This window comes from Columba livia, chromosome 25 (assembly GCF_036013475.1).
Source record: "Columba livia isolate bColLiv1 breed racing homer chromosome 25, bColLiv1.pat.W.v2, whole genome shotgun sequence".
NCBI classification, from domain to species: domain Eukaryota; kingdom Metazoa; phylum Chordata; class Aves; order Columbiformes; family Columbidae; genus Columba; species Columba livia.
This window is the reverse complement of record NC_088626.1, coordinates 2,205,658-2,232,003: the sequence shown is the minus strand read 5'-3', so window position 1 is coordinate 2,232,003 and position 26,346 is coordinate 2,205,658. Positions and strand designations below refer to the sequence as shown.

Genomic DNA, 26,346 nt, shown 5'->3' with positions numbered 1-26,346 from the left:
CGAGCCAAAGGACCAAGAATTGGGGATTGTGTACGAAACAGGAGAGGAGATTTAATTGGCATTGAAAGGTTTCTTCCTCAGGGCACAGTTACATAAACCTGGATGTTAACGAGTTCCCACTTTGCCTTTGACAGCTTCTTCCCTCGTGATTTTGGAAATATTGTGTAAAGTCGCTGCCTTGCTTTCCCCATCTGGAAGGCTCGACTCCAACATGCTGCCTGTTCGAGGGATTGGTTAATGTTTTAGACCTGATTTGTAAATCCCGTGCGCCCGTCGGATGATGCAAAATTGAGGGTTAATCTTTGCGCCTGGAGGGATGTCTCCCCTTGGCTCAGTTTCTCCGACACGGATTATCCTTATTCACTTATAAAACTCAGTTTTCAGAGATACTAAACCTGTGACATGGGTGTGAAGTGCTTTGAATGTTCGACTTATTGGCTTTGGGTTTGTTTGTATATTTTTGGCAAACAGGAAAAGATGTTGCTCTTTAACAAAGAAGGAAATACCGTGTAATCTTGTAGAAGTATCTGTCTTTTTCAATTAATACTCTTCAAAAAATATGAAGTAAAGCATCTACATAAAAATATTTCATTGCATTTTTCGAACGGTGCTATTTTCCTGAAGGTCGGTGTGTAATCACCAGCACAATTAATGCAATTAATGCCTCACGCAGCCAACGCTGCACCTCAGAGCTGAGGCTCATGCACAGGAGACCCTTAGCACTGTTAGGGTGGACAAGATGCCCCCAGGTGAGATCCGGAGCTTTAATTAGCGCAGCTAATGGCTCTTTAGCACCTTTTGTCTCCCCTTGTACCCAGCCCCGTGACCCCTCATGGGGGGTGGAAGGGGCGGGACCCCTCGGTGACAGACAGACTCCTCAGCCAATCAGGTGCCAGGCCCTGAGGTACAGGCCTAGCTCATAGTGGCGGCAGCAAGACCCTTGCAGGCCATAGAACCCTCCAGGTCACAGAACCTTTGGGGTTTTGGGGACAACAGAGACCCCCCTGAGCTCAAGGATCGACTGATGAGACTCCTCGGGACTGAGAGCCCTCAGCTGCTCCTCGGTGAGTGATTTTCTGGATGTACCCCAGTTATCCAGGTGGTTATTTCTGCTGGGAACCCTGGAGCGAAAGAGGCTTCTTGTTTACATTTGTAGGTCCTGCTTATTCTTGTGTGGTCGCATAGTAATAATATCTTCAACTGGCATCCATACCTGTGTTTTATAATATTGTGGGCGTGCTGAGTAGTTTTGGATAAATCCTGTTTTTAGTTGGTTTCTTTGCTAAACAGTTCAGAGTAAAGTCTGTTTGGAGCTCATTTCTTGCATACATTGATTTTTTTGGGTGCATCTGACAAAATTATTCTGCCCAGGCCTTGAGTTGCCCTAAGTTCATGCCAGCTCTCTTCTAGAAGTTGTATCTCTGAGTTAAAATGACAGCAAAGACATTTTGTGTCTCAGGCTTGTGTTGTATTGGTGTGTCTGTGATTCTTCAGGTTTAATCCAGTCCAGGTTTAATCCCCCTGCACCCCTTGGAGAAACCATCAGCCAAGGCAAAACGCTGAAAATTGGGAGTGGTGGCATGTGCAGCTTGGCTGAAATCCGTCCTGAGAACATTAAGGTGACATCCCCATGCAGAGTCCTGCTAAAGCCTGGCTTGCCTGGCTCTGGGAACGATGTGCTCCGCTGGTTTGTGACACCAGCGTGATGGACCGAGGTCTCACGGGGATTATCCATGAGGCAGTGCTGCCTGCTGACAAATGACACCGTCACGAGTGGAAGGCGACAAGCTGGTTTGTGCAGAGAAAGAAACTGTCTCTGGGATGTTGCAGCTCGTGTTCGCTTCCAGACAGGGGTTAGATCAGGTGCTTGCAAAGAGATGTTATCTTACCTCTATCTAGAGCTTTTAAATTGAACATAAACGTGCAGAATTTGGAGTTGCGCAGGAAAAATAAAGTAAAGCTTTAGTCTAGTCTTAACATCATAGAGCCAAGAGTCTGCATATGGGAGCTGGAGAGTGGGAGGGCCAAATATTACCATGCTTTTCTGGTCTGAATAACACTTATTAACAGATTGCTGCTGTTGACCTCTCTCCTGTCTTTCCCTCTCTATGCAGACAGACTAACAGTCATGCAGACCTAGGAGGTTTGAAGCTGCAAGTCAGGTTTTAGCTTTTGGAGTCACCAAAGCCTGTGGAAAATGAGCTGCGTGATTCAGGAGGAGTTTCTAGTGCCTGATTAGCCTCAGCCCAGCCAGAGTGGTGCAGATCAGCAGCATCACTGCAGCCCTGAAAAGTGCGTCTTTGTATGTCTTGAAATTACAGGTTCAAAACATGAGTTTGTATTTCCTGTTTGCCCCAGCCAAGGCTCCTAAAGCTGCCACGGCACGGTGAGAATAAGTGAATTTTCAGTGTTTTGCATAATTTGTGTGAGAAATCCTGGGGTCCCTGGGTTGTGCCCGTTGGCGTGCGGTAGTTTGCAGAATTGGAAGCTGCTTATAACCTGTGCACTGTGGTCAGATATTCAGAGGCATCTAAATGTTTAACTACCATGTTCATCTAAATACCTTTGATTTTTTTTTTTTTAGCTAAAATAGGTCATTTCTTTTTCCTGTTTGCAAAATAATCCCTGCGCACACTTTGAATTATTAATTCCTCTTCATTCTGCGTGTCCTTTTAAGATCCTTTCTAAAGAGGGCTTTGGAATTTATCTATTGTTTTCAGGAGTCTGTGTCTCCACCTGCTAATGTTTTTCATATAAATTCTGTCTGTCCTTGCAGATCACATTATGCAGTCTGGGGTTGATGGGCTTTTTAATAAAGTGAATATTTGGGACAGATTTGATAAAAGACATGCCACATCTAATGATGTTTAATGAAAATAAAAGCTTTGGGGTTTGGTGTCCTGCCCATTAACTTAAGTGTGATTATATTTATTGTCCGTCAGGCAGCTCAGCACAAACCCAGTCAGAACATGAAATTTTAGTCTTACAGTAAAAATACAAAGCTGGATAAATGTTTTGGTTGGGGGACAAATGGGGTTTTTGAAGGTCATGTTAAGTCTGGAAACGTTGCTGCTGGCTTCACAAAGGATGGGACTGGGATGCAGATATTGCAGCCCAGGGTACCCAAAGATTGCCAGGGAAGAAACGTGAATAACACTGCAAGTATTTCTGATTGTGGTTGGAGTCGGATGTTTGTGTAACAAGATCCTGTTGTTTTCCCTGATGTTTTTTGCTTGTTGCTGGTGGCTCTTCCTGGAGATACTGGAGTGTCTGGACGTGGCTTGTTCTGCTTCTCACGTAGCTTCCCTGGCTGTGCTGAAAACCTTGGCAGGACAGAGTCAAGACAAGTGAAAGCCATGATGCTTTAGAGAATGAGTTGATTGTCTTATAAGATCCAAGTACGTTCTTAAAACTAAACGTATATTAAGATCTAAGGGCATTGGCTTCATTGGAGTCCCCGTGACGCCGGGCAGAGGTGACACCCAGTGCGGGTTTTCTGCCGGTGGATTTGTGGTTTAACGCCAGATTGAACCACAGCGGACGGGATCTGCCCTTAGCAACAGCCACAGCTCGCTGGAAAATGAGCAATTTTAGCATCGCCAGCCGGGGTTTTCTTTCCCCAAGCTTCCCGGTGACAGGACCCGCTGCACCACCCACGCTTGGCAGCAGGGTTGGGCACCAGCAGCTCGCACTTTCCCGAGCAAGGGTGGTCCAAATCCCCAGCTTTCGCAAAACCTCCCACTATCTGCCGTCTATGGCAGCTCCTGAGATCTGGTTTGCATAAATACAGTTTGCTAAACATGTCAAAATCAATCTGAGAGATGCTATGCAACTTTGAGGTGGCTTCCTCTACCCATGACTTTCCTACCAGGACATGATACATAAGCTCAGCAGGCCAAATATTACCACTTTTTTTTATTCTGAGTAACACTTACTAACAGATTTATTCCTGGTGTAGGGAGGCAACTGCTGGCCCATGAATTTTTTAAACTAATTGGAGCTTCTCTGCTACTCCTACATGTCATGGGGTACTCTGCGGATGCTCGGAAGATGCGTATATGTAACTGCTTTATTTTCCCCTTTCCATTGGGTATAATTTGGCATATATTTCACAAATGTCTACGCTGCTTGGCACATTTTAAATAAGTAATGAGAAGGCACTATTCTGATTGCAGCGTTCCTAGTGATGAAGTAAATGACTGTAACCCCACGTCAAGATGGCTTTTAAGACAAGGAAACGGTGACATGAATATGGAGGAGGTGTGGAATTAGTAACGCGATCGTTCAAGGGATACAGAAGCCGTGATGTTGGTATGAATTTGAGCCCTTGTTACTTTTTGACCGAGGTCTTGTATTTCCATTCTGGTTAAATTTAAAGAGTTTTGGGTCAGGTTTTTTCAGTGAAAGGGGGAAGTCTGTCTGCTGGTTTATAATGTCTAGACAGCTGCTGAGATGTATTGATAAGGACACAATTAGATCCCTGTCATCTTTTCTGTTGGCTTTGTCTGCCTTGTGATTTGTGCTGCTCAGATCTGTGGTTAGGGCGGAGACCACTTTAGCCTGGACTATTTTAGTTCTTGACTAAGTCCTTAGACTAAGCCTTGGCCGAGGAGGTCTGGTGACAACCTGGAGAGCTCAGCTAAGCGGGGTTCCCAGCTTGGCACACAGTCCAGCTGCTGAACACCCTAAAACCCCAACTCCAGCGCTTTCCCTCCCTTCTGGGACAGCGTGTGTGCATTTTAACTCACCCGTCTTTTGGACAAAAATGGAGCAATTCTGTTAGGCCATCTGAGGTTCCCTGTCCTCATTTGGAGATTTTTTCCTGCCTGCACTCTGCAGTGGATCATTAATATTTCAGGTTTATTTTCCATTCGGCTGCGTGCCTGCAGCACACAGCAGATTCTAGCATGTAAAATTCACAGTAAATTACAGCTATCTGGGGGTGGTGATTGCCAGATGAGTCTGGCCCAGGGTCCCACTGCAGTTTCTCTCTCCCTCTCCTCTTTTTTTTGGGTGCTGGGCTGCTGCAGTGTACATAGACCTGTGCAGCCTTATTTATTTTCCTTTGCAGGGCTTTGGCATAGGGATTGTCAAACAAAAATCAGTCCCAGCAGAGAGGTGCTTCAGGAAATTGCATCTTAAGAGGGGTGGTGGCATCCGAGGTTTTAAATATGTGCTTTAGTGTTGTTACTGCAAGTCATTCTTGCTTTTACAGCCTCAAAAGACCAACGCAGGCCCCTTTGTGTGCGCTGCTATAAGTGCACAAAAAAGAGAGTGGAGATGCAGAAAGGGGCTGGTAACTGGTCCCAGGGGCTCAGCCTGAAAATGGGGTTGGGCATCCCCTCTGCAGCCAGCGGAGATGGAACGTTGAGAGATGAGGAGAGGAGAGAGGAGCCGGTGTCCTCATTTTGAACATGCAAAGCTGAAGCACAAGGAATTTAAGGCTAGAACTGAGTTTCTGGGTGAGCGAGGTTAATGTGCCGGGCGTGTGGAAGATGCCAAACTCTTCCAAAAAGCAAAGTGCCAAGAAATCCAACCACTGGTGTGAGAGTCGGTCCTGTAGCACCATTTGGGAATCGAAGAGGAGCTGTTGCTTTGAAATCTGGCTGGAAGCTGCATGAGCCATGTCACCCAGGCAGTGGGTGTTTCTATTTGCTGTTCTAAGGTGTGTGTGTCAGGAATAAAGGTGTCAAAAGCACAGAATGGAGAAGGGTGGACTCAAAAATGAGTTAAGTGCTGCAGCAGAGCTTGTAGATACTCAGTTGGCATCTCTAAGGGTATGAATCACATTCCTCTGTTTCAATACCTTGACTGGGAGACAATGCTATTATTTTTGTTTGTTTTCTGCTCTGTTCAAGTCGTTTCATGGGTTTTCTACCATTACGAAGCCTCCTCACAGAACGAGGATGAGTAGCAGGGATTTTGGGCTGAGCTCATTTATAAAACATGTTTAGCAATTCACTGCAGCACTCTAACGGGACGTGCCCACTGATGGGATTCAGGGACACGTCTCTCAGTGATAACTGCAAGAAGTAACATGGAAAATACATTACTCCAGTGCACTTAAGGACATGAAAGAATAGATTCAGTGCATGGCAGAGAGCAGCTCATTCCTCTGTGCGTGACTAGATGTCAGAGACCTTTTCTGTATCTGCAGCACAGCAGGAACACACCTGAGCTCCATCCCCACCTGTACTGAGGTTTGCTAGAAAAATTCTTCTTTCCCAACAGTTTTTTGACCTCTGAAGGGGGATATTTCCATTTCTGAAGTCCTGCTGAAGTTGTGTTATTCTTTTCATTTAGCCTTTTGCTTGGTGCTGTGCACTCGGGACTATTTGTGACCAAGTTTTCTCTCTTGCCCTGGGTACAGCGGCTTAGACCAATCCCCATGGAAACTTCTTTCCCTTTTTTAATAGCTCTCACAGACACATTTATCAATATTTCAGCTTATCTTTTTTTCCTCTAGACCTCCTAAAGGCCGGGGCCGTGCATTATGTGGAATTATTTATGGATCTGCTGTCAGTAACAGCCTGTTAATATCGGTGCCACTTTTCTGAAGATGGCTTTAGAGTGATCCGGGGGCCGGGGCAATTACTGCCCCCCAGCGCCCCCCCATATCCTCAGCACCAGAGGAAGATTAGAAGCATCCAGCAATACCATACTCGGGAAGTTATCAATAAATGGGTGATTTAAGACTGGCACTTCTTAGCCACTGGTAAATGATGCTAAGTAGCTGATGGCTGAGGTTCACATTTACTAATTTTATCAGCCAGTGGCAAAGTCCATCATAGCAAGAGCCATTAGACAGTAGGGTCTGAGTTCTTAGGGTCTGTCAGCTGGGAAATCTTAATATTTCTGTAAATTTTAACTGGCTTGCACATCAGTGGATTCAACCTGCAGCCCTTTATTCACTTATTTATTAAGACTCTAATGATTTATGCAGTGCTATGAAGCTAGGAAAGATCTACTGGTATAAGGAAGTAAAAAGGGATGAAAATTCTTAATTTCAAGTCGCAACTGATGTGTGTTATTAATTTTGAATAGGGCTGGTAGAACAACACTTTTTCTGGTCAGTAAAACCTGAATCAATTAGCATGTTCCATCTATGGTGTCACGTTTGAAGGGTCGGGTTTAGCCTATTTATTAGTTGTCTGGTGCCTCTGTGTCTGAAGAGCTGGATGTGCTCCAGTCTCCCACTCTTCCTGGCTGATGTGTCCTTGCTAATGTCTCCTGAATCTATAGCCCAAGGTCAGAGGATGCAGTAAATTCAGAATTGATTCCTCCGAGGTGATAGCAGGCATCCCATAGCAAGAGAAACTTCTTCCCCATGCCCCATTGCCCTCTAATGGCCAGTGTTGAATTTGCACAGTGAAGTGGACCGTCCAGAGGGCCAAATATTGTTGTGATGGTTCAGCGTGGGCCGTGTTTTCAAGTACACCCTAAAAATGTTCAGAGCAAAGATTGGTTTTGGGGTGCAAAGTGCAAAAGGTTTGCTCTCTTTTGGTAGGACCGTCCCTCAGAGGGAAAAGAGGGGTGGAAGAGGGCGGTAAATTCAGAGGTTGAAAAGAAACAGAAAGAAGATGTTTCTGTAAGGGGAGATGGGGGAGTGGAGAGCTTACTCGTGCTAAAAAACCCCAGAAACAAATGAACAAACAAAACCACAATCCCCAAAGCAGGGGCAAACTGCTGTGCCAAACCCCGTCTGTATCCCAGGTGTGTGATGCCAGCGCCTGGACCCGGATCAGGCTGTCGCCGTTTAGTAAAAAGTGTGAGAACGCGGAGGGAAGTGCAGCTGATGTTTGGTCCTTTGGGGTTGTGTATTGCAGGCTCCTGACGAGCAGAGTGCTGGAGATGTCTTTAGTTTGCCTGGCTTTGTTCCTCTTGCAGTGGAGGCTTTTTGACAGTAGGTGTCACGTTTGCATAACAGAACAGTAGATTGGACCTGCAGAGGAGCCCTTTGGGATCCCTGGAAATTCATGAGTGCTCACAAAGTGGAAACCATGAAGAAACAAATTGTAAGGTGGTAGGAAAACTATGATGTAGTATCTTGTCAACCCTTATTATAAATGTAATTAAGCTTTATTGACTAACATGGCCGTGTTTGGCAATGCCTGTGAATGATCTTTTTGGTCCAAACTGAGAGTTTTAGGGGTTTGGCAATGTTAGAAATGATCCCACTTTACACTCTTGCCATATGTTTCACGTGCAAATGATCATCTTTGAAAAGTTTAGATAGAACACATTTAATACAGAAATCTTTGTAGATACATTAATTACATAGATACATTAATTAAGTTCGTAAAAAATACCATCATCGATTTGGATCTGTGCTCTTGTTTTGATCCTGATCCAAACCCAAATCCAGTTCAAACCGGAACCTCCATAAAATCTGAAGTACTTTGTGTCCAGGGCAATTTTGTTTCTTTTTTTCTTCCTTGAAAAACACTTCTGTGCGCTTTAACTTAAAACTATTGATGCCAACCACATGAATAACTCCAGTGCCAATGGTCACAATAGCGTGAGTGCCAGCGCCCTCACAGTGTTATTAACACCAACGCCAACAGCATCATGCGGATCGTGCCAAGTGTCAACAAGGCTGATGCCAACAGGAGTGAAGAACCCTCAGTACTAACCTGGTGTGCAAACCTCGTGCTGCAACGTCGTCCCACAAAAACAACCCCCGTGCCCGGCCTGGTTCTCATTAGCAACTTTACAATAACACCCTGCTGCAAGATTAATTAAATGAAAGCGCCAAGGTGTGTATATCCTGGAAGGGAGAAACGCTTGAGTATTTCTGGAGTTGAGGGGCAAATGAAATAAATGATTAAGGATTTTGTTGACTGTGCTTTTCTGAATTTCTCTGCCCAAGTGTTTTAAACTGGCGCAGCCTGAGCTCTGAGCACTTGGTTTGACTCTGTCGTGCTTTGCTTCTGAGTGTCTCCAGTTCCACCTCCTCAACAGAGGGATCTTATTTAACAAGTGATCTGCGGATTAACGAGAGAATCCGATCCGAAAGGATCTCTCCAGAATCAGTGTTTCCAGTGTGTAATCTTATTATTCTAAGGCTAGTTGGACACAAAGGGCAGGAAGGGGTTTTCTTTTCCCAGAATTTGTGACTTGCAGGTGAAGGAGGAGGTCTGGGTTGCTGAAGAGAGGGTCCAGAAATGGAGCCAAAAGTTCCCAGTTTACAAACATACAGTAGCCATACTTTCCCCGATCTTCTCAGCTCTGTACCCAGAAAAGCAGAGGAGCCACCGGGCATCCCCGAGCAGCCACATCTACCAGTGGTAGCCCAGGAGTTTGGACACATTCAGCAGCTCTCCCAGCTTACTCCCAGTCTACACCTCAGTGCAAGGAGTGATTCTGCTTCATTTCCTTTCGGACGGTAACTTGATGTCATCACCAAAGAGTTCCTCGCTGTTGGAAAACCAAGCTTTTCCTTACAAAGCAGCTGTCAGTTGGTTGTTCTGTTTTTAAAGAGAACAGGAAGACTATCTCGGTTGACTTTGCCAGAAGTGGAGGAATCAAGGGACAAATAAATTGTCCCTTAAAATGTCACGTGTCTCGATCAGCCCTGCTTTGGAAGCTTCATACTCTGGGGTTCATTGGAGGTTTTAAAGCCTACATGAAAAAGGAGTTAAATCACACAGTGCCTCGTGCAGTTTCAAGGAATCACATCCTGAAAGAATTGCCTTTCACATTTAAACTCGGGTTACCTTTGGTGGAGGTGGAGGTTTGCCTTTGGGAGCTGGAAGATGAGCAGGTTTTCTCTCTGGTACCTATAACGCAAATGTATTTTAAATATCATTAGGCAGCTGCAGATCCTCCACAGACCTCAGCTGCTGCTCCTGTTATCTCATGTATTTACTACAGCACTTCCCTAGTGGAAAAGCCAGGGGTGAATTAGATTAAGCTGTCCACATACAAGAAGACACAATAATACGAATACAAAGGGACATAGATCTTCTGTTTCAGAAGAGCACTGAGGTATTCTCAGTGTTTAAATTAGTCCATATCGAGTATCCATGCTCAAATAGACTGCTTAGGAAACTAAAGCTGATCATATACTCAAGGTGTACGTTGAGGAAAGCGTCTCTAAAGACAGTGGGATTTCAATGTGGTTTTATAATCAAGCTGATATGTGGAATTATTTTTTTAATCATAGAAACTGAAAATACTAATTGGTATCTGATAGTCATTCGCAACTCAGGTGAAAGATGTGAAAAGTTGCAGGGTTGTACTTACAAAAGTCTCTTCTCTGTGAGAAGAGGGTGGTTTGGTAGAAGGAACAGGAGGTGGGGGACCTTTCGGCCTTACGACAGGCTGTAAAAAAAGAGAATAGGAAACATATTGAGCATATATACATATCGTGTGTGTATCCATATGTTCCCAAGGGAACATGCAGGCTTGTGTTCTATATAAAAAGTGCATTAAGAGGGGTAAAAGGATTAATTCATTTCAGAAGCAGGTCTGGGATGTTTTATGCTCTCCGTCCCTGAGAGAACATCTAGGGTTCCATCTGGAGTGCATCCATTTCCCCAGTTTTGGGTTCAGACTGTCATTGCGGGTCTCTGCTGTGGGGTGAACTGGTACGCGCTGCCTTCCCCAAAGCCAACGTGAAAGCAAAGAAGTACTCTAGAAGTACTTACACTCCGGAGCTGTGGTTTGTTCTCCTGCGGTGGAGGTACGGGCAGGAGGAGTTTCTTATCGTTCATCTGAAATAGGGAACAATTAAATGAGATGGAGCCCTTGTGCGTTGTATTGGGCTGCTCCTCTCCTGCAGACAGATGACTCTGGGATGCAGTGCCGCCTGCTTTCCCCTCCCTCCTCAGGCTGGATTCACAGCACTGTCCCCTCAGCCCTAGATGAGCATTTTGAAGCCCTCCTGGAAATGCAGAGCACTTTGGCTGATGAGTTTGGAGGTTTCGACCCCTCGGTTACAGCCCCAGGGAGGCCAGAGGTGTCCCAGCACCACCTTCTCTCACCTTCTGGGCAGGTGCCGCCAGCACAGGGTGTTCTCTACATCTTTGTTCTTGATCCACAAAGACTTGGTTTGTGGCTCCGGGTCCCCTTCTGGTGTGGCAGCTGTGCGAATATTACATATAACTGTAAATCTTACTGAAGTAAAGAAACAAAGGTCATAGACCAACTTCCTTGGCTTTCCAGTGTCTAACTACATCCCCTTTCAAAATCCAAGCTTAAAACTTATCCAGAAGTTGCTTGGCTTTAGGTTTTTTTTCCCCTGAGTGGGGATAAGCGTTTTACCTCTTCTTGAAGACTCGGAAGCGGATAAGTAACACTGCGGTAGTTGTTGTGACGGCGAGGACGACCAGCACACCGGCAACAATAGCGAAGCCTGTCATGGAGAGAACACAAATTTGTATTTCCTGAAAGATCCACTATTACTGAGCAGTTTCCCATCGTGACCATTGGCAAACTGATTTTTTTCCCAAGTTCTAGACCATGTTTGTACTTGCTATTGCTTAAGCTTATGGCTTCTTCTCCTGCCACAGATGGTGATGGGAAGGAAAGTATTCCTGCCATTTTGGCCGTATTTGAAGACTGGTTATTCCTGGAGCCATCTAAACAAACCCATCCCTTTCCATCTATCCGCAGAGATAATTTCATTGGCATTCCTCTCTCTCAAAGGATGTCACACAAAACTAAGTGTAGGTCTTTAGCTTTGTATACAAGTGAGACTTGACAAATTTCCTTTGGTGAAGCCTCAACCAAGCCCCAGTGTGGAGAGCTGGTTGTGCTCTCGTGAGTGTGGAGAGAGGACACAATATTTAATAACAAGGGCTGAATTATTTTCCCAGACACGTGGAAATCAGTACAGAAAGCATTTTCCCTCCGGGGCAGATCAGTTAAAGGTCAGCTCCAGGCAGATGATAAAGAAATGAACTCGTCTGCATCCTTTGCAGCAAAACCTCTGGGAATTTGCTTCCACTCAAATTTGACAGTGAGCTGATGTGATGTTCTCGTTATCTCGGGATGGAGAAAGGGAAAACCTGCTGCTCTAAATAATCTCTGGGGTGTATCGCTTCTGTCAGGTTAGAAAAATAGCTTTCTCTAGTCATTTATCCGAGCTGCAGCGACTTAAAGGTGAGCAGAAACTAGAGACCTAGACATGCAATGGTGGTGTTTTGCTGGAGTTGAGCAGCTCGTGGCACTTGCTGGTGACACTTACTGGTGAGCGCGGAGGAGCGGTCGCAGGTCGGGGGTGCCCAGCCCTCCTCACACTGGCACTGCAGCTCGTGGTCACACACCTGGGGAGCACAAAGCCACATCATCTTCAGGGCGCGAACGGGACTGAAGCTGACGGCATAAAATTTCAGTGGGTCAGAGTCCTGAGAAGCTCATTGAAACCTCTTATTATGGGCTAAAATTCAGCTTCTGACTCCGCAGTTTTTGCAAGTACCTCTCCCAGTGGCTTAAATACTGACATCAATAAGGTCTGTAGCTGATATGCATAATGATCAGCGGCTCCTCTGCTTTTCTGGGTACAGACCTGAGAAGATCGGGGCAAATACAGCTACTGCATGTTTCTAAATTGGGAACTCCCACAGCATCCTCACAGCTAAGTTGAGGAGGTGTGGTCTAGACAATAGAGTAGTGAGGTGGGTTGCAAACTGGCTTAAGGAGAGAAGCCAGAGAGTGGTAGTCAATGGTGCAGTCTAGTTGGAGGCCAGTATCTAGTGCAGTGCCGCAGGGGGCAGTGCTGGGGCCAATATTATTCAATATATTCATTAACGATTTAGACGAGGGAATAGAGTGACTGTCAGCAAGTTTGCTGATGACACCAAGCTGGGAGGAGTGGCTGACACGCCAGAGGCTGTGCTGCCATCAGAGACCTGGACAGGCTGGAGAGTTGGGCGGGGAATAACCTGATGAAATTTAACAAGGGCAAGTGTAGAGTCCTGCATCTGAGCAGGAACAACCCCAGGTTCCAGTATAGGTTGGGAAATTACATATTAGAGAGCAGTGTAGGGGAGAGGGACCTGGGGGTCCTGGGGACAGCAGGGTGACCATGAGCCAGCACTGGGCCCTTGTGGCCAGGAAGCCAATGGTACCTGGGGTGGGTTAGAAGGGGGTGGTCAGTAGGTCAGAGAGGTTCTCCTGCCCCTCTGCTCTGCCCTGGGGAGACCACACCTGGAATATTGTGTCCAGTTGTGGCCCCTCAGTTCCAGCAGGACAGGGAACTGCTGCAGAGAGTCCAGCGCAGGGCAACAAAGATGCTGAAGGGAGTGGAGCATCTCCCGGGTGAGGAAAGGCTGAGGGAGCTGGGGCTCTTTAGTTTGGACAAGAGGAGACTGAGGGGGGACCTTATTAACATTTATAAATATCTAAAGGGTGAGTGCCACGCGGACAGAGCCAGGCTCTTCTCGGTGGCAAACAATGATAGGACAAGGGGTAATGGGATCAAGCTGGAACACAAGAGGTTCTGCTTAAATCTGAGAAGAAACTTGTTCCTGGTGAGGGTGGCAGAGCCTGGCCCAGGCTGCCCAGGGGGGTTGTGGAGTCTCCTTCTGTGCAGACATTCCAACCCGCCTGGACACCTTCCTGTGTAACCTCATCTGGGCGTTCCTGCTCCAGCAGGGGGATTGGACTGGATGACCTTTTGAGGTCCCTTCCAATCCCAAACATACTGTGATACTGTGAACTTTTGGTTGCATTTCTGGGCCTTTGCATAATTTTCTTGTGTGTTTTTTTTTTTAAGTTACTAGTATGGAATGCTCATGTCTTACAGCATGCCCAGGACACTTGGCAGAGCAGTTGGTCGATCTAAAGACATCTTCAGCATAGACACATTCTCCATTGCTGCACACCTGGAACAGAAAGGGCAAACGTTACCGAAGTGATTTATAGCTGTCAAAACGTGCAGAACTTGTACGTTATTGTGTAAAGTGACGTAGAGGAAAAGGAGGTGTAGAAACAGCTTTGCAAATCGCTTAAACTTGTATTAGGAGTTTGATATCTCTATATATTTTTTTCGTTTGACCTTTGGGTATTTTATAGCAAAGGGAAGAGACAGATGGACAGACATTGCTGCTTTCCAGGATTCTTCATCCTTACCCCCCAAGTAGAAATATAGAGCGAAGAAATAGCACTCAGCACTCAGTGATGCCTAACATATCTAATATAGAAATGATTAAAAATAGTAATATGTGCGTGATCTTTTAACCCTTCATATAGAGTTATGTTTCTGCTGCCACATACTTTTTTGTTAGTGAAAAAATAATCAAACAGCAGTCAAACATAAGGAAATTGGAATGATAGCAGTTCCTGTTTGCTTTCCAGTGATTTGTGGTAGATGTAAGGCAGAAGATAGGGCAGATTAGATCAGCAGTAGTTTAGTGTCCACTTCAATCTGCCTTGTTTAAAATGTTGTGTCGTAGAAGAGCTAATGATACCAGACAGACTGAAAAAGGAGCATACTAGGGAGAAAAGCTTTGCTCTACTAACCATCCCGGGCCCACACTTGGTTCCCTCGAGAATCATCCCTGGGTCTGCTGCTTCATTTCTAGGAAAACTGGCTTTGCAGGACCCGAAAGTCACGAGGCTCCCGTCCCGAGGCATCTCCATCCCCCCGGCACAGAACAGCTTCCCACACATTATATCTCTGGAAGGAGAACGAGAGAACAACACGTGGCACAGCAGAACTCCCCGAGCTGATCTTTCCTTTGGCTTCCATGGGTTGTATCCGTAGAGGAACACACACAGCTGCAGGAAGGAGTTTTGGTCTGTGGTGTTTTCAGTGAGTAGAAGGTGGCAGGTTCTTAATTCCTCTTCAGCTTATTAGGGAGCCCACAGTAATTTGCAGAAATGAGTATTTAACTGACCTGTCCTCAGCTTCTGAGGTTCACCTGAAGTTCAAGTTCCCTATCCAAAAATCCCTTCCCTTGCATGCACACACATGCAGTCGCCCTTGCAATCAGGCTTGAATATATATATATAAATGTATATATATAGCTTTAGGACAGTATTCAAACTGAACAAGAAGGGTTAAATGAACATATGTGCATCTAAAATAGTGCACTCATTGCTTCTGTCCCTTGGTTTGAATAGCAATGGGCTCTCTTCCCAAATCCCAGCAAATTCTGTAACACGGCGCTTACTTCTTTTTGCAGGGGATGTGACTGCCTTCTTCTTTTCTGCAGTATCCGTAATATACCCCTTTCTCGTTCATCCGGTAACAGGAGGCAGCGCCTTCAGTAGCCTCTGAAAGAACAGAATGTGATGGGATTAGTTCAGGTTCTTTGCCTGGCAGAACTGATAATACTGAATTTCCTTTACCTGCCTGGGAAGTGGCCTTTCTCATGTGCCTAAACAACTCTTCCTGGCACTTCATGCATTAATTCTGCACTCTTATTGTGTACACGCACCAGAACCCATCCTGTGTGTTCGCTCTCTATCCAGTGTGACCCCATAGGCCTTGCCCAAGAGAAGGGACATAGGACGGGAGATGGTATAGGACTGGGAAGAGACTGAGCCACTGCACACCCTCAGACGCAAAGGCATGCTAAATTTGGATGTTGGTTGGAAACCCAGACATTTCCTCTTCCTATCAAGCAAGGAATACTCTTAAAACCATCGTGTGAAAGAGGAAGACGCTTACCACTTCCCATTTCTCTGGAAATACATGGCATTTTATGCTCTGAGCTTCAGCTCACATGATTATAAATATAAAAATAATGCTAAAGCATGCGCTACAAATAAGAACTCATTTATATAGCTATTCCATTCCTGATTTACTAAAGGTCTTTGCTTTGTTAGCAGGCAAAACCTCCCTCTGTCTCTCTCCTTTGACTCAGAGAGCCCTATTTTCTGATGCTGAGTTGTTCTCACCTGGTCCGAAAGCAGCTTTGCACTGGTTTGCTCGCGTCGGGCAGGTTCCCATGTAGCAGTAGCCTTGGCCGTAGTCGCAGGGGTGTCCGTTCACGCGGAATCGATCGGCGGGGCAGTTTGCAGAAGAGCCGGTGCACATCTCGGCCAGGTCGCAGTCGTGCTTAACTGCCCGGCAAATAGCTCCTGACTTTTTATACTGGAGCGGGGGGAAAGCAACACCACACTTAACACACTGCCAGGCCGTTCAAAAATCACGCTGAAGCAGAGGGTAGAATTAGGGGAGACAAATCTCATCATCACTGCACATGTTGCGCAAGGGGCCAGATCTGTATCTCATTGAAAGTTGGTTATGTCAGTTGACAAGATTTTTGCCTGGTTGTTCCTCGGCTTTTCATTCCAGGAGAAAATGGATAATCAAATTCTCATTTCTCCAGCGTGTTGGAAGATTTGAGTGAATCGGTGCGGTTGTCATTAGTGTCGGTAATTAGAAGGAAGGAGGACTGGAAGTTTTGAAAGGTGTGTTACTGCTTTCTCATGATAAAAATAAATGTACCCTGGACAATATGAGAAGCTGGAGATGAAAAGGCTCTTACCTGGCAGTTTTCGCAGCACTCTCCGTGCGCACACGTGGAACCCTCGGTCAGTTTGCAGGTCTCGGGCTCGCAGCAGTCGTTCGCACACTCCTGGGACAGAACCCGCGCTCAGACCTGGGACACCGCTCTGGTTTGGTCCCCCCTGTATTGAATTCTCAACCCTCTGCCCTGTCCTCCTCTGAAAACGTATTTGCTACAGCCATGCCGTGGTGAGTGCGTAAAGAGCACAGAGCGTATTTGGTGCAAGTGCTGGTAGAAGTTGTGGGAGGAACTTGTTTCTGCTGAGGGGGTTTGTGCGTGTGGCTTTTCCCTGTTTTCAGTTCCTCTGTCAGCGCAGACTGACAAACCACACAGTCGGCTTTTCACTCTTTGGAATGTACTTTTTAGGGGTGATCAGCAGTTTGACCACAGCATCTACAGAAGTATTTCAGCCAGCTTTGAACCGGCTACCTTATAAACTAAAAAACTAAACCCGGATGCTCTACAGCCTGAATAAAACTCCGTCTGATCTGATTCCCGGCCCACGTTACCTCGGGAGTGCCGCAGTCGCATTCCTCCCCCTTTTCCACGAAGCCGTTCCCGCAGTTTGGAGGAGCTATGATGCTGTTCACATCTGGGATGTTCGTTAAACATTTGGGCATGTCGCTCAGCATGTATTTCTCAAAGCTTTGGAGGCTACAAGAGCTGAATTTCTTGGGGACAATAGAACTGTGTTGAGGAAGCAGGAGGGTTTATGTTAGGATGGGCATAGCAAGAAGTATCACAGTATCACAGTATGTTTGGGATTGGAAGGGACCTGGAAAGCTCATGCAGTGCAATCCCCCCATGGAGCAGGAACACCCAGATGAGGTTACACAGGAAGGTGTCCAGGCGGGTTGGAATGTCTGCACGGAAGGAGACTCCACAACCCCCCTGGGCAGCCTGGGCCAGGCTCTGCCACCCTCACCAGGAACAAGTTTCTTCTCAAATTTAAGCGAACCTCTTGTGTTCCAGTTTGAACCCATTACCCCTTGTTCTATCATTGTTGGCCACCGAGAAGAGCCTGGCTCTATCCTCATGGCACTCACCCTTTATATATTTATAAACATTAATAAGGTCCCCCTTCAGTCTCCTCTTCTCCAAACTAAAGAGCCCCAGCTCCCTCAGCCTTTCCTCACCCGGGAGATGCTCCACTCCCTTCAGCATCTTTGTTGCCCAGCGCTGGACTCTCTGCAGCAGTTCCCTGTCCTGCTGGAACTGAGGGGCCACAACTGGACACAATATTCCAGATGTGGTCTCCCCAGGGCAGAGCAGAGGGGAAGGAGGACCTCTCTCGATCTACTAGCCACCCCCCTTCTAGTACACCCCAGTAACGCCCTTTACAAGAGAAATCAAACAAATGACCATCCCCAAACTGCCAGGCGCAACAATTTCTCCAAATATATACAAAATTAATTACTACTCCATTTTGGGAACTGGCAGCTTATCCACAGCCCGTCCTGAACGGACACGCTTTGTTTTCCCGTCCCAGCTCGTACCTGACGGTGTCTGTCATGATACAGACTCTGTCGCTGCAGGCGCAGCTCTCGGTGTCGTGGCTCATGCCCAGGTTATGGCCCATCTCGTGGGCCACGGTGGCCGCAACGGCCATTTCATTCCTGTTATGGTCCTGTGGAAAAAAGAACAGGCTCTTATTTATGTTCCAGAAGCAGTAGGAACACCCTGGAGCTAAGAGGACAATTTGTCGTTAAATGAAATGATCCTCAGTGCTGCGTAAGGACTGATATGTTGTTCAATCCATGCATCTGTTCCACACTTTATGGTGCTTTATATAATAATAAGACACCACTAACGGACATGAATAACTCGGTAAAATTAAAATAAACACGAGGAAGATAGGCTGCCAAATACTAAACGTGTTGCACAACCAATAGTTTTCGTGAATGTTCTTTGCTGGTTGAGTAAAAAGAAACCATAGAAAAACCTTTAAAAAAAATAAAATAAAAATAAATCAGACCTGAATAATACCTGCAGAATATATATCACTGCAGATGGATTTGAGAAAGGCCAATCCAATCGTTGTCCCCTCCAGGTCGTAGCCCCTGTAAGGGAGAAGAAAAGCAAAGTGAAATGTGATGATTTGACCGGGAAGCGAATCCGAAGTCAAGTCTGTTTTATTAACCAGCCTGGTACTGGAAAGCATGCAAACCATGCGTCTCTGCCTGGTTGGGGAGTGGTTTTTAAAGGGCTAATTCCTTGGAAGTATTTGGGAGTGCAGGTAGGAAAGAGAAGGACGCGCACGTGATGAGCTGAGCGTTGTCGTTCCTTTTCCTCTTCAATAAATCCGAGTGACGCCACTTGGAGAAACTGTCCAGCGTGAATCCCGCAGCGCGACTCAGGAGACATTTGTCACCGTCCGTCCAGATTTCCAGGCCAATTAAAGCCACGTAGATATTTATAGCCTTGTAAACCTGCAGCAGAAAACCAGTGTTTTCATTTTACAATGAAGCAAACGCTTATCCTGGTAATGGGTTCACTTTTGTCACTTGTAACATAGTCCCCTCCAGACCTGATTTAAGTTTTCCTGCACTTCAAAGCTGCAACAAAAACCCAGCAAACAAAACATGAAATCTTGTTTTTTTGCCCACACTTAACTGTAAAAAATGGCTTTAAAATACTTGAAAATTCCAGCAATATATTTGAAGGAGTTTGATTTGCAGAAGTAATCAAGAATTGAGAATTGCTTCATTCTTTCGAAGGATTTCAATCATTCACTTTAGCAAGTGATAAGAAAATACAGTATTTATACTGTATATACATATATATATATATACACACAGTATAATACAGTATAAATCTTCCTTTCTAGGAATGTCATATCTCAAGGCAAAGAACAGGATAATATGGATGGATCTGTGAAATTCACTTCATAAATTGCAATGAAGTTCAGTTTTCATTCTTTCCTACGTGTAATAATGAAAATTCATGATGTTTGCAAAAGAAAAAAGATCATAAGTCGCTTCTATTTCAATTTCCCTCGGCTGTGTTTGCTCTTACCGCGTTGACGTAATTGACTATTCCAAATATCCTTTCTCTTACAGTTTTCACATCTTCCTCATACTTCTTATACTAAAAAAGGAAATATTGTTGGTTAGGAAAAGGAGAGGGAGATTTCCACAATCAATCCAGATGAGAAATCCTATTCCTGGCCCAAGCCGGAGGTGAAACACAGTGCAGGGCTGTGATTGCGGTAGGAGCCCAGGGGTTTGGGTTGGACCTCGGAAATCTCATATCTGGTGAAATGAGAAAAAAAAGTCCTTTCCATACTCACCAAAGTGTTGTCGGCAACTACGTAAACTTCCAGGTATTTTTTGGCTTTCAGGTATTCTTTGATCTGAAGAAAAGAGGCATTTAAATGACTTCTAAGGCCTGTTTGAGTCTCAACCGTCGCAATTCCAGGCCCCTGTGTTAGTTATGAGGGTTATTTCTTTAGCCAAATCATTTAGAATGGGCCTGCCTTGTTTGCAAATGGGGAAAAGCAGGAGAGATGTTATAATTATTATTAAGATTATGAACCTTAGGCTAGATGTTAAGAAGTATTTAAATGTTTAAAGATACATATGGGCACCTGTTAGTACAGGTATGTGGCTTAACTCAGGTGGTGACACTGAAATCTCAGCCGGGTGAGATTTATAGGGGTTCTTTCCGATCTGATGATGCTTTGCTGTTTGCAATCACATCTTTTCTGGAGGCGACACCGAAGTGGGGTTTGTGCTCCTCACAGGGTACTCAGTTGTGTGGTTCCCGTTCTGACACGAGCCCATGGGGTGCTGGTTTAACCGTGAACTTACTTCTGGGCTGTTGCTGGATTTGAAGATGTCGTTGATGGGGTCACCGGAATCCGCTTCCCAGGTATTATTGATCAGCCCACAGGTTTTTATGGACTCTTGTTCGAGTTCCTCGTACTTGTAGACAGCGTGTTCGTCTCTGTCTGAGGTGCCCAAGGGTTCAATGAGGTACTTCTGACCACGGGTCTCAAAATATCCCCTAAGAAAACGAGTTAGACTGGCATCTTTTCAATCCGCAGGACTCAATCAAGATAGCAATGTTATTTCTAACAGCGTTTAGCCCAGGTGGACCGTTGCATTTCCTTGTAAGCATGACTAAAAGATAACACTGCTTATTTACATCCTGATACTACTTAAATTGGAAGAGGTATCCTCCTAGGGTTCTGGTATTTGGACCATTTGGGATCCAAACCCCCACCTTACCTTAGACCTCCGCAAGCACTGATGCTCGCTAAGGAATCAGCATCGTTCTGGATGTAACCTTCATAATAACAGTGATCCTGGTTAGAAAGAAAAAACACGGTGTCAGGTTGGCCTGGATCCAGTGATTTCAGGAGAAAAACTCCACGAGCTACAACGAACCACAGTGTCCAAGGAAATCTCCTCTTCAAATGAAATATTAACCTGTTTGCTGTGGAATATTGTAGTTATCCTTCAACACAGTGAGCCAGGTCGTGACAAATCCAATCCTGCTGGTTTTATTGTGGCCAGTATTAACCCAGTGCTCAGATGCAGTAACTTCAATGAGATTAACATTAAAACATATTATTAGGGGAAAACTTTTTGTGGCTTAATTGACTTAAGGATCTAAGGTCTAATGGATGTTTCTGTGTGCTAAGAGCCTTCAAACCAAGCAAACCAAACCCGGATAATCCAGGGTTCTTTATGCACATTTATTTCACTCAAATTCTCCCCATTGCTGCTAATCGCTTCCTTACTAATCTTGATTTAATGGTTTCCTTTCTGTCTGATATGTTCTATTGTTTCACAGACCCATGAATCTCATACAGACCCCAAGGCTGCAAGTGTGAGGGAATGAACTATTTTCATATTACCTTGATCTGGGGACTTGTTGTTATTTGTCGACCGTCATCAGAATAAACCGTTTCAGTGTAGTCTCTGGCTAAGAGATGCCTGCAAAGAGTCAAAATAAGTTGAAAGGTTGTATTTACCAAAATCCCTGTTTTACAGGAGTCCAAGTCCCGTTTCTTTGTATCCTGAATACCCTCCAGAACCACTTAGAGCGAGGAAAAAGGAAAACATGAAGCGAACCTACTTATTTTTCTGCAGGTGCAGTACAACTTCCTCCGCGCTGGCTTTGATTCCGTACTCCACTGTGTCAGCGTATTTTGTCTGCAAACAGATTGAAGTGTTAGAATATGGACTGTTAGAATTCCTGCTATGGAGTCGCCAACCGCATCCTTTGCCTCCTCTTCCCGCCAAAAATAAGTGTTCTGGCGGTTATAGAATAAGCAGGAGGTCGCTCGGTTTCATGTCTTTTAATTAGAGGAAGAAATGTAACTCTGCAAATGTGTTTCTGCCATCGTATCCCGCACATTCAGCAAAGTGCTGAAGCGGATGCTTAAATTCAAACATTTTCATAACTCTCTTGAAGTATATAAGACCGTGCTTAGTTTCCAACATTTGATTTAATTTACTTCAAATTAAAATATCGATGGGTTGTGCAAAATCTGACTAATATCAAACCCCACGTCTTTGCAGAAATACAAGTACGGGGTCACTCTTCTATGTTTTGTCTTTCATTTCATTTTGCGAGATCAGTGTCTGGCTCCGAATTCTCTCACCCTTGAAAATTAAGGCTTCACTTCAGAAAACCTTCCCCATCTCTTTTCATACCTCTTTGCTTCTTTCTGCTTCTCTTTTATGTACTGTGCGCAATTTCCGTGGATAAACCGTTTCATATCGCTCCACTCCAGGTAATTTCTTGCTGGTGCTCCCTAGGGAGAAGCAGACGTATATTTATGGCAACACAATATTAGCTTATTAAACACCATATTTCACATTCGTCGAGGCGGATTCTTTTGGGCTCTGGAGTCGTTTAGCTGTCGCACCACTGGTTTCTCATGTGTTCTCTACTCTGGCCATTGTGAGACCCGATGGGAGGTTTGTTATGCCCTGGATTTGGGATGAGTTGCCAGACGTTGGCTGTTTCAGGTGTCAACATACTTGATGCAATTCAGTCTGGATTTCTTTCCCGGTTTCGAGTACCAACACGCTTGACCATTGATGCAAGGTGCAACCTTGGCATTTTGCATGAATGAGGCTCTGTGGTTTTGGGAAATCAGTGACCTCCAGACCTTATCGCCTGATGACATACAAACCAAGACTGGCTCTAGATCAGCAAATAAACTCCAACAGTTCACAAGTCTCGACCAAGCCGAGATTTTGCCTTTAGAAAGCTTTTTAGCTGCTCTTCTCACATAAATAGTTTAATAGGTGCGCTCTTACCTATTGAGTCAGATTGAAGGTGGTTGCTTGTGATAGCATTTGAACAAAATAATAGGATACGGGCAATAAAGGAAGACAATCTTGAAGAAATCCACATGATTCCTGAGCATGTTACTGGTCTTAATTGCAAGATGTGTTGTGTGTCCGCAGGGGCTGGAAAGAACTTATTGAGGAAATACAGTGCTGATGAAAAGGGTTTATTTCTACTTTTTGAGTGAATCTTGATAAAAGTTAATTTGCGGCGTGACTTGCAGGATGCTGCATCATTTGAGCTTAAGAACAGCAGCTGGTGGACAACACTGGAGACAAGAGGGTTGTCTGAGGGATGGATGAGCGTCCACCAAGGCAGCGGCAGGTTTAAATGCCTCCCGAACTCTTTAATCTCCTACAAAAGGTCATTTCACCTGTTTGGGCAAATTCTCGAGGGCTCGGAGTACGTTTTAATGTAATGATCGCAAGGATATTCTAGGTCTCTGGGAACAGTTCTGTGCTCGGTTTGATCTCGGTTTGCAGAGTCTTTACAAGGCCAAGCGCAGCCCAGACGGCTCAAGTTTAGGCCAGATTTGAATGGAGACTCAGAACTAAGCTTGTCCTTTTCCGGCAGTTTCATACAAACAGTGTTTAGAGGAAAAGGGGTTGGTTTTGTTCTGGAACAAATAGTATCTTAGATTTAGGGTTTTTTAATCAACTCAGTATATTGTCTTTGTCTTGTTTCAGACATTGTCTTGAGCCGGCAGCTTTAAGGAGGAAAGAAATTCCTTGAGTCTCATACAACAGCTACAAAAAGCGCTGGTAAGGAACAAATGATTCTGTACTTTTCCAAGAGTCTAAACCAGGAAGAGAAACTATTAGTGAGGATTTCACTGGCAGCGGTTTGTTTTTTGTCAAGGAACAAAATCTATAACACCTTAAGCATTAGTACTGTGCACATGTTCAGGTGTTCTGTGCAACTAATGGAATCATAAAGATCCGTGCCTGAATGCAAATTACATGTCAAATCGTGTCTATAAAACCTGTGCATGCTTGTGCACGCCAAGCTCTGAGAAATCTGTTCCCTGTTGACATGAATGGAGAGAAACAATGCACGTGGAGGAACAAAAGGGTGCTGTGGGAAGGTAAAGTCATATGAAAACTCATACAGTATCACACAGATAATAAGGGCGATAACTACTTTAATTCACGTAATGTCATTAAATGAATTCAAGTAAAAGGCTTTTATGGCCAGAATGCTGTTAGTTGTCCCAGTTGGATATATTGTCTGCTGGCTTGCAGGAGAAATACATTAATTGGCTCACAAAACTAAGCGGTTCTGGGTCTTTAGGTGCTCTATAGTTTTCCCACAAGTAAAGAATTCTCTGACTAGAGAGTTTTAGGTAATCGCTTTGTACAGAAAAAGCAAACACCCCCAACTTCAGCAATATTCTTTTTGTTTTGTTCGGTGCCTTTAAACCACTGTCCTTGGTATTACCTACATGTTAATAATTAAAAATTCATAAAGGCTTTACGAAGTGATCCGTAGAAAGCACTGATAAAGGGTTTAAAAAAGAAAAGGTGTACCTTGTTGGAGAACATGCAGCAAAAGGACAGCAAGGAGGATTCGGGTGGTCATGGCGGTGGCGTTTGCCCGGCCCTGGGGTCGCCGGGTGTCTCGTTTGGAGCCGCTGGCTGTGTGCGGTGAATGGGGAGGGAGGGAGTCGTGCGGCTTTATTCTGGTTCCCATACGAGGAAGTGTTTGCTGAAGGTGTTGCACAATTTCCAAGTCACGGAGCGTTACGGAAGTTCCTGCCGATGTCCCACGAATCGCGAGGTATCGGTTGCTGCTTTGAAATGAGCTTCCCAAACTGTTCATCGGGGAAAATAAATACCTAAATAAAGAGGGAGATTAAGGTGGTTCTAATGTCTTCTTATAGGCTGGCTGGCAAAAAGCCGCAGTGGGTAGTGCTGCTGGCTCACAGAATGGGGAGGTTTTTTGGAGTTTTAGGGTAAAACGGGTGTAAAGATGGATTTCAGTTCTTGGTGGTTGCCATTTAATCCATACGGAAGGGAAGGGCTCAGAGCAGCAGTAAAGGTGCGTGTAATTCTCTATCTGTGAATCATATCTGCAGTGCAAACAGCGAACGGGGCTTTTGCTGCTCCTTCCACCTCTCTTAGTAATGTTTGCTTGAGGTTCATGGGATAACAGCTGCATAAAAGGGGATCGAGACAAGCGAGCAATCAGAGGGAGATTTGTCTCATCATATTCTAAAAATCTATGCTAAAGTAGTCACATACCACAGCAAACCGTGTCGCCATCCCAGGTTATGAAATAGCACTTGGGGCAAGGAATTCATTGGGAAAGGTTTGGCCATAGCCCTGCCAGGTGCTCATTGGACACCAGCTGTGGGATTTCGTTTATCTCGGGGTCTTTTTAGTCCTGAGAAGATGAAGCTTACTCTTTCAATGTTATATGAATAGAAATAAGCGATGCATTCTTGGCCTACATCTTTGCCTTTCAAAAAGAGTTAAGAAAATTAACTGAACAACTGCTTTTAAAGATGAGTGGCTGCTATCCAGGCATTTATCTCCGCTCATTCTCTCTTGAAAACCATGTCCTGACCCCACCAACCTCCTAAGGTAATGTTCTTAATAACCCGTGCTTTCAAAGCTTGATGACTAGACACGACATCCCAGCAAAATCTGGCATGAAGAGGGAAATATGATGTGCTGAAGGTCTTGGGTGGACTTGAAAGGGAATTGGATGTAATTTCCTTTTGTGAGCTGAGAAGCATCTGATGTTTCTGCCCTTGCTCCAGCGATTCCGTAATGGTCTGATACAAACTGGCGGAAAAGCCGCTTCTGGCCCTTTGAAACCCTCGAACAGTTGTGCAACAGCTACGTGAGCGGTTTTATTAGTCATAGGGGGGTAAAACGGGATGACAAGTTGATCTCAACATTTAATAACTAGAATATTGGTATTTTTAACTCAAGTGCTATTTGCTTAATTAAAGGGACGCAGAAAAAGGTGAAAATCACTCCAGCACTGGGAGTCTGAACAAATCCCGCCTGTGTGAGATTAAACTGAGTATTAAAAGTGAAACGATAGTTGTGCACGGGGGCACTAGACTGAGCTCAGGGAAAATCAGGGTTCAGATCACTTTTTGGCTTTTGCCTTGTCCTGAAGTTCACTTTGAACCAGGTTTGTGCTGCTGCTGATGCACCTAACAGGGATTTTCAGGAGCGTGTAAATGACGTAGGGACCTGTTTCCCTTCACTGCAATAGGTGTATCACCTACAGACAGAGGTGGTGGAACCGATGCGGTTGGAATCCTCCACGTCCTGCGGCCCCCGGGGCCCCGATGGGGAAGGAATGTGCCATTTCCCCCCAGCCCTGGATCTGTGTGTTCGGCTCAAACCCCAGCCTGCCTTCCATCCCCATTTTCTGCTCCCCAAGCCTCAGCCCGGCCCAATCTGCAGGTTATTTTTCTCGAACGTGCAAACGCAACCGTGTGGCTCCTGCGTCTGCGTTCCAGCCCCGCGCTCCTGTTTGCTTCCTCCGGCTGTTCCCAGTTGCATTCCAGTCTCCCCACAACCCGCCTGGCCCTTCCCCTCTCTTTCCAGAGCTCATCCAA

At 45.2% G+C, this 26,346-nt stretch overlaps 1 protein-coding gene and 1 non-coding gene across 2 annotated transcripts in view; one reads left to right on the top strand and one right to left on the bottom strand.

Annotated features, from left to right (window-relative positions):
- Positions 1 to 851: 851 nt before the first annotated feature.
- Positions 852 to 26,346, top strand: part of LOC102092749 (uncharacterized) — a 77,742-nt gene continuing 52,247 nt past the window's right edge. The window contains exons 1-2 of the transcript XR_002408073.2: positions 852 to 1,064; positions 23,456 to 23,530. This is a non-coding gene — a transcript (uncharacterized LOC102092749). The remainder of the gene's footprint in view (positions 1,065 to 23,455; positions 23,531 to 26,346) is intronic.
- LOC102092926 (zinc metalloproteinase-disintegrin-like NaMP) lies at positions 8,228 to 24,473 on the bottom strand. Its single transcript, XM_005513518.4, has 24 exons — positions 24,296 to 24,473; positions 22,127 to 22,227; positions 21,546 to 21,622; positions 21,325 to 21,403; positions 20,693 to 20,769; positions 20,273 to 20,468; positions 19,753 to 19,815; positions 19,479 to 19,550; positions 18,723 to 18,892; positions 18,439 to 18,523; positions 17,960 to 18,090; positions 16,973 to 17,150; positions 16,443 to 16,532; positions 15,850 to 16,045; positions 15,120 to 15,222; positions 14,467 to 14,623; positions 13,749 to 13,829; positions 12,191 to 12,269; positions 11,266 to 11,356; positions 10,986 to 11,085; positions 10,650 to 10,715; positions 10,246 to 10,323; positions 9,717 to 9,779; positions 8,228 to 9,621 (listed from the first exon to the last, which is right to left on the bottom strand). The coding sequence occupies exons 1-24, from the start codon at positions 24,456 to 24,458 to the stop codon at positions 9,589 to 9,591; spliced, it is 2,529 nt and encodes an 842-aa protein (XP_005513575.4). The 5' UTR covers positions 24,459 to 24,473; the 3' UTR covers positions 8,228 to 9,588.

What these genes read in the sequence shown, in the direction of transcription:
- LOC102092926 (XM_005513518.4), bottom strand. Translation starts at nt 24,458, where the DNA reads ATGGGAACCAGAATAAAGCCGCACGACTCCCTCCCTCCCCATTCACCG. An exon ending in TAGTCAATTACGTCAACGCG is followed by an intron (nt 18,893 to 19,478) that starts GTAAGAGCAAAC and finishes TTTCTGCTGCAG; the next exon opens with GTTTACAAGGCTATAAATAT. An exon ending in CAAAGCTGCTTTCGGACCAG is followed by an intron (nt 15,223 to 15,849) that starts GTGAGAACAACT and finishes CTGTTCTTTCAG; the next exon opens with AGGCTACTGAAGGCGCTGCC.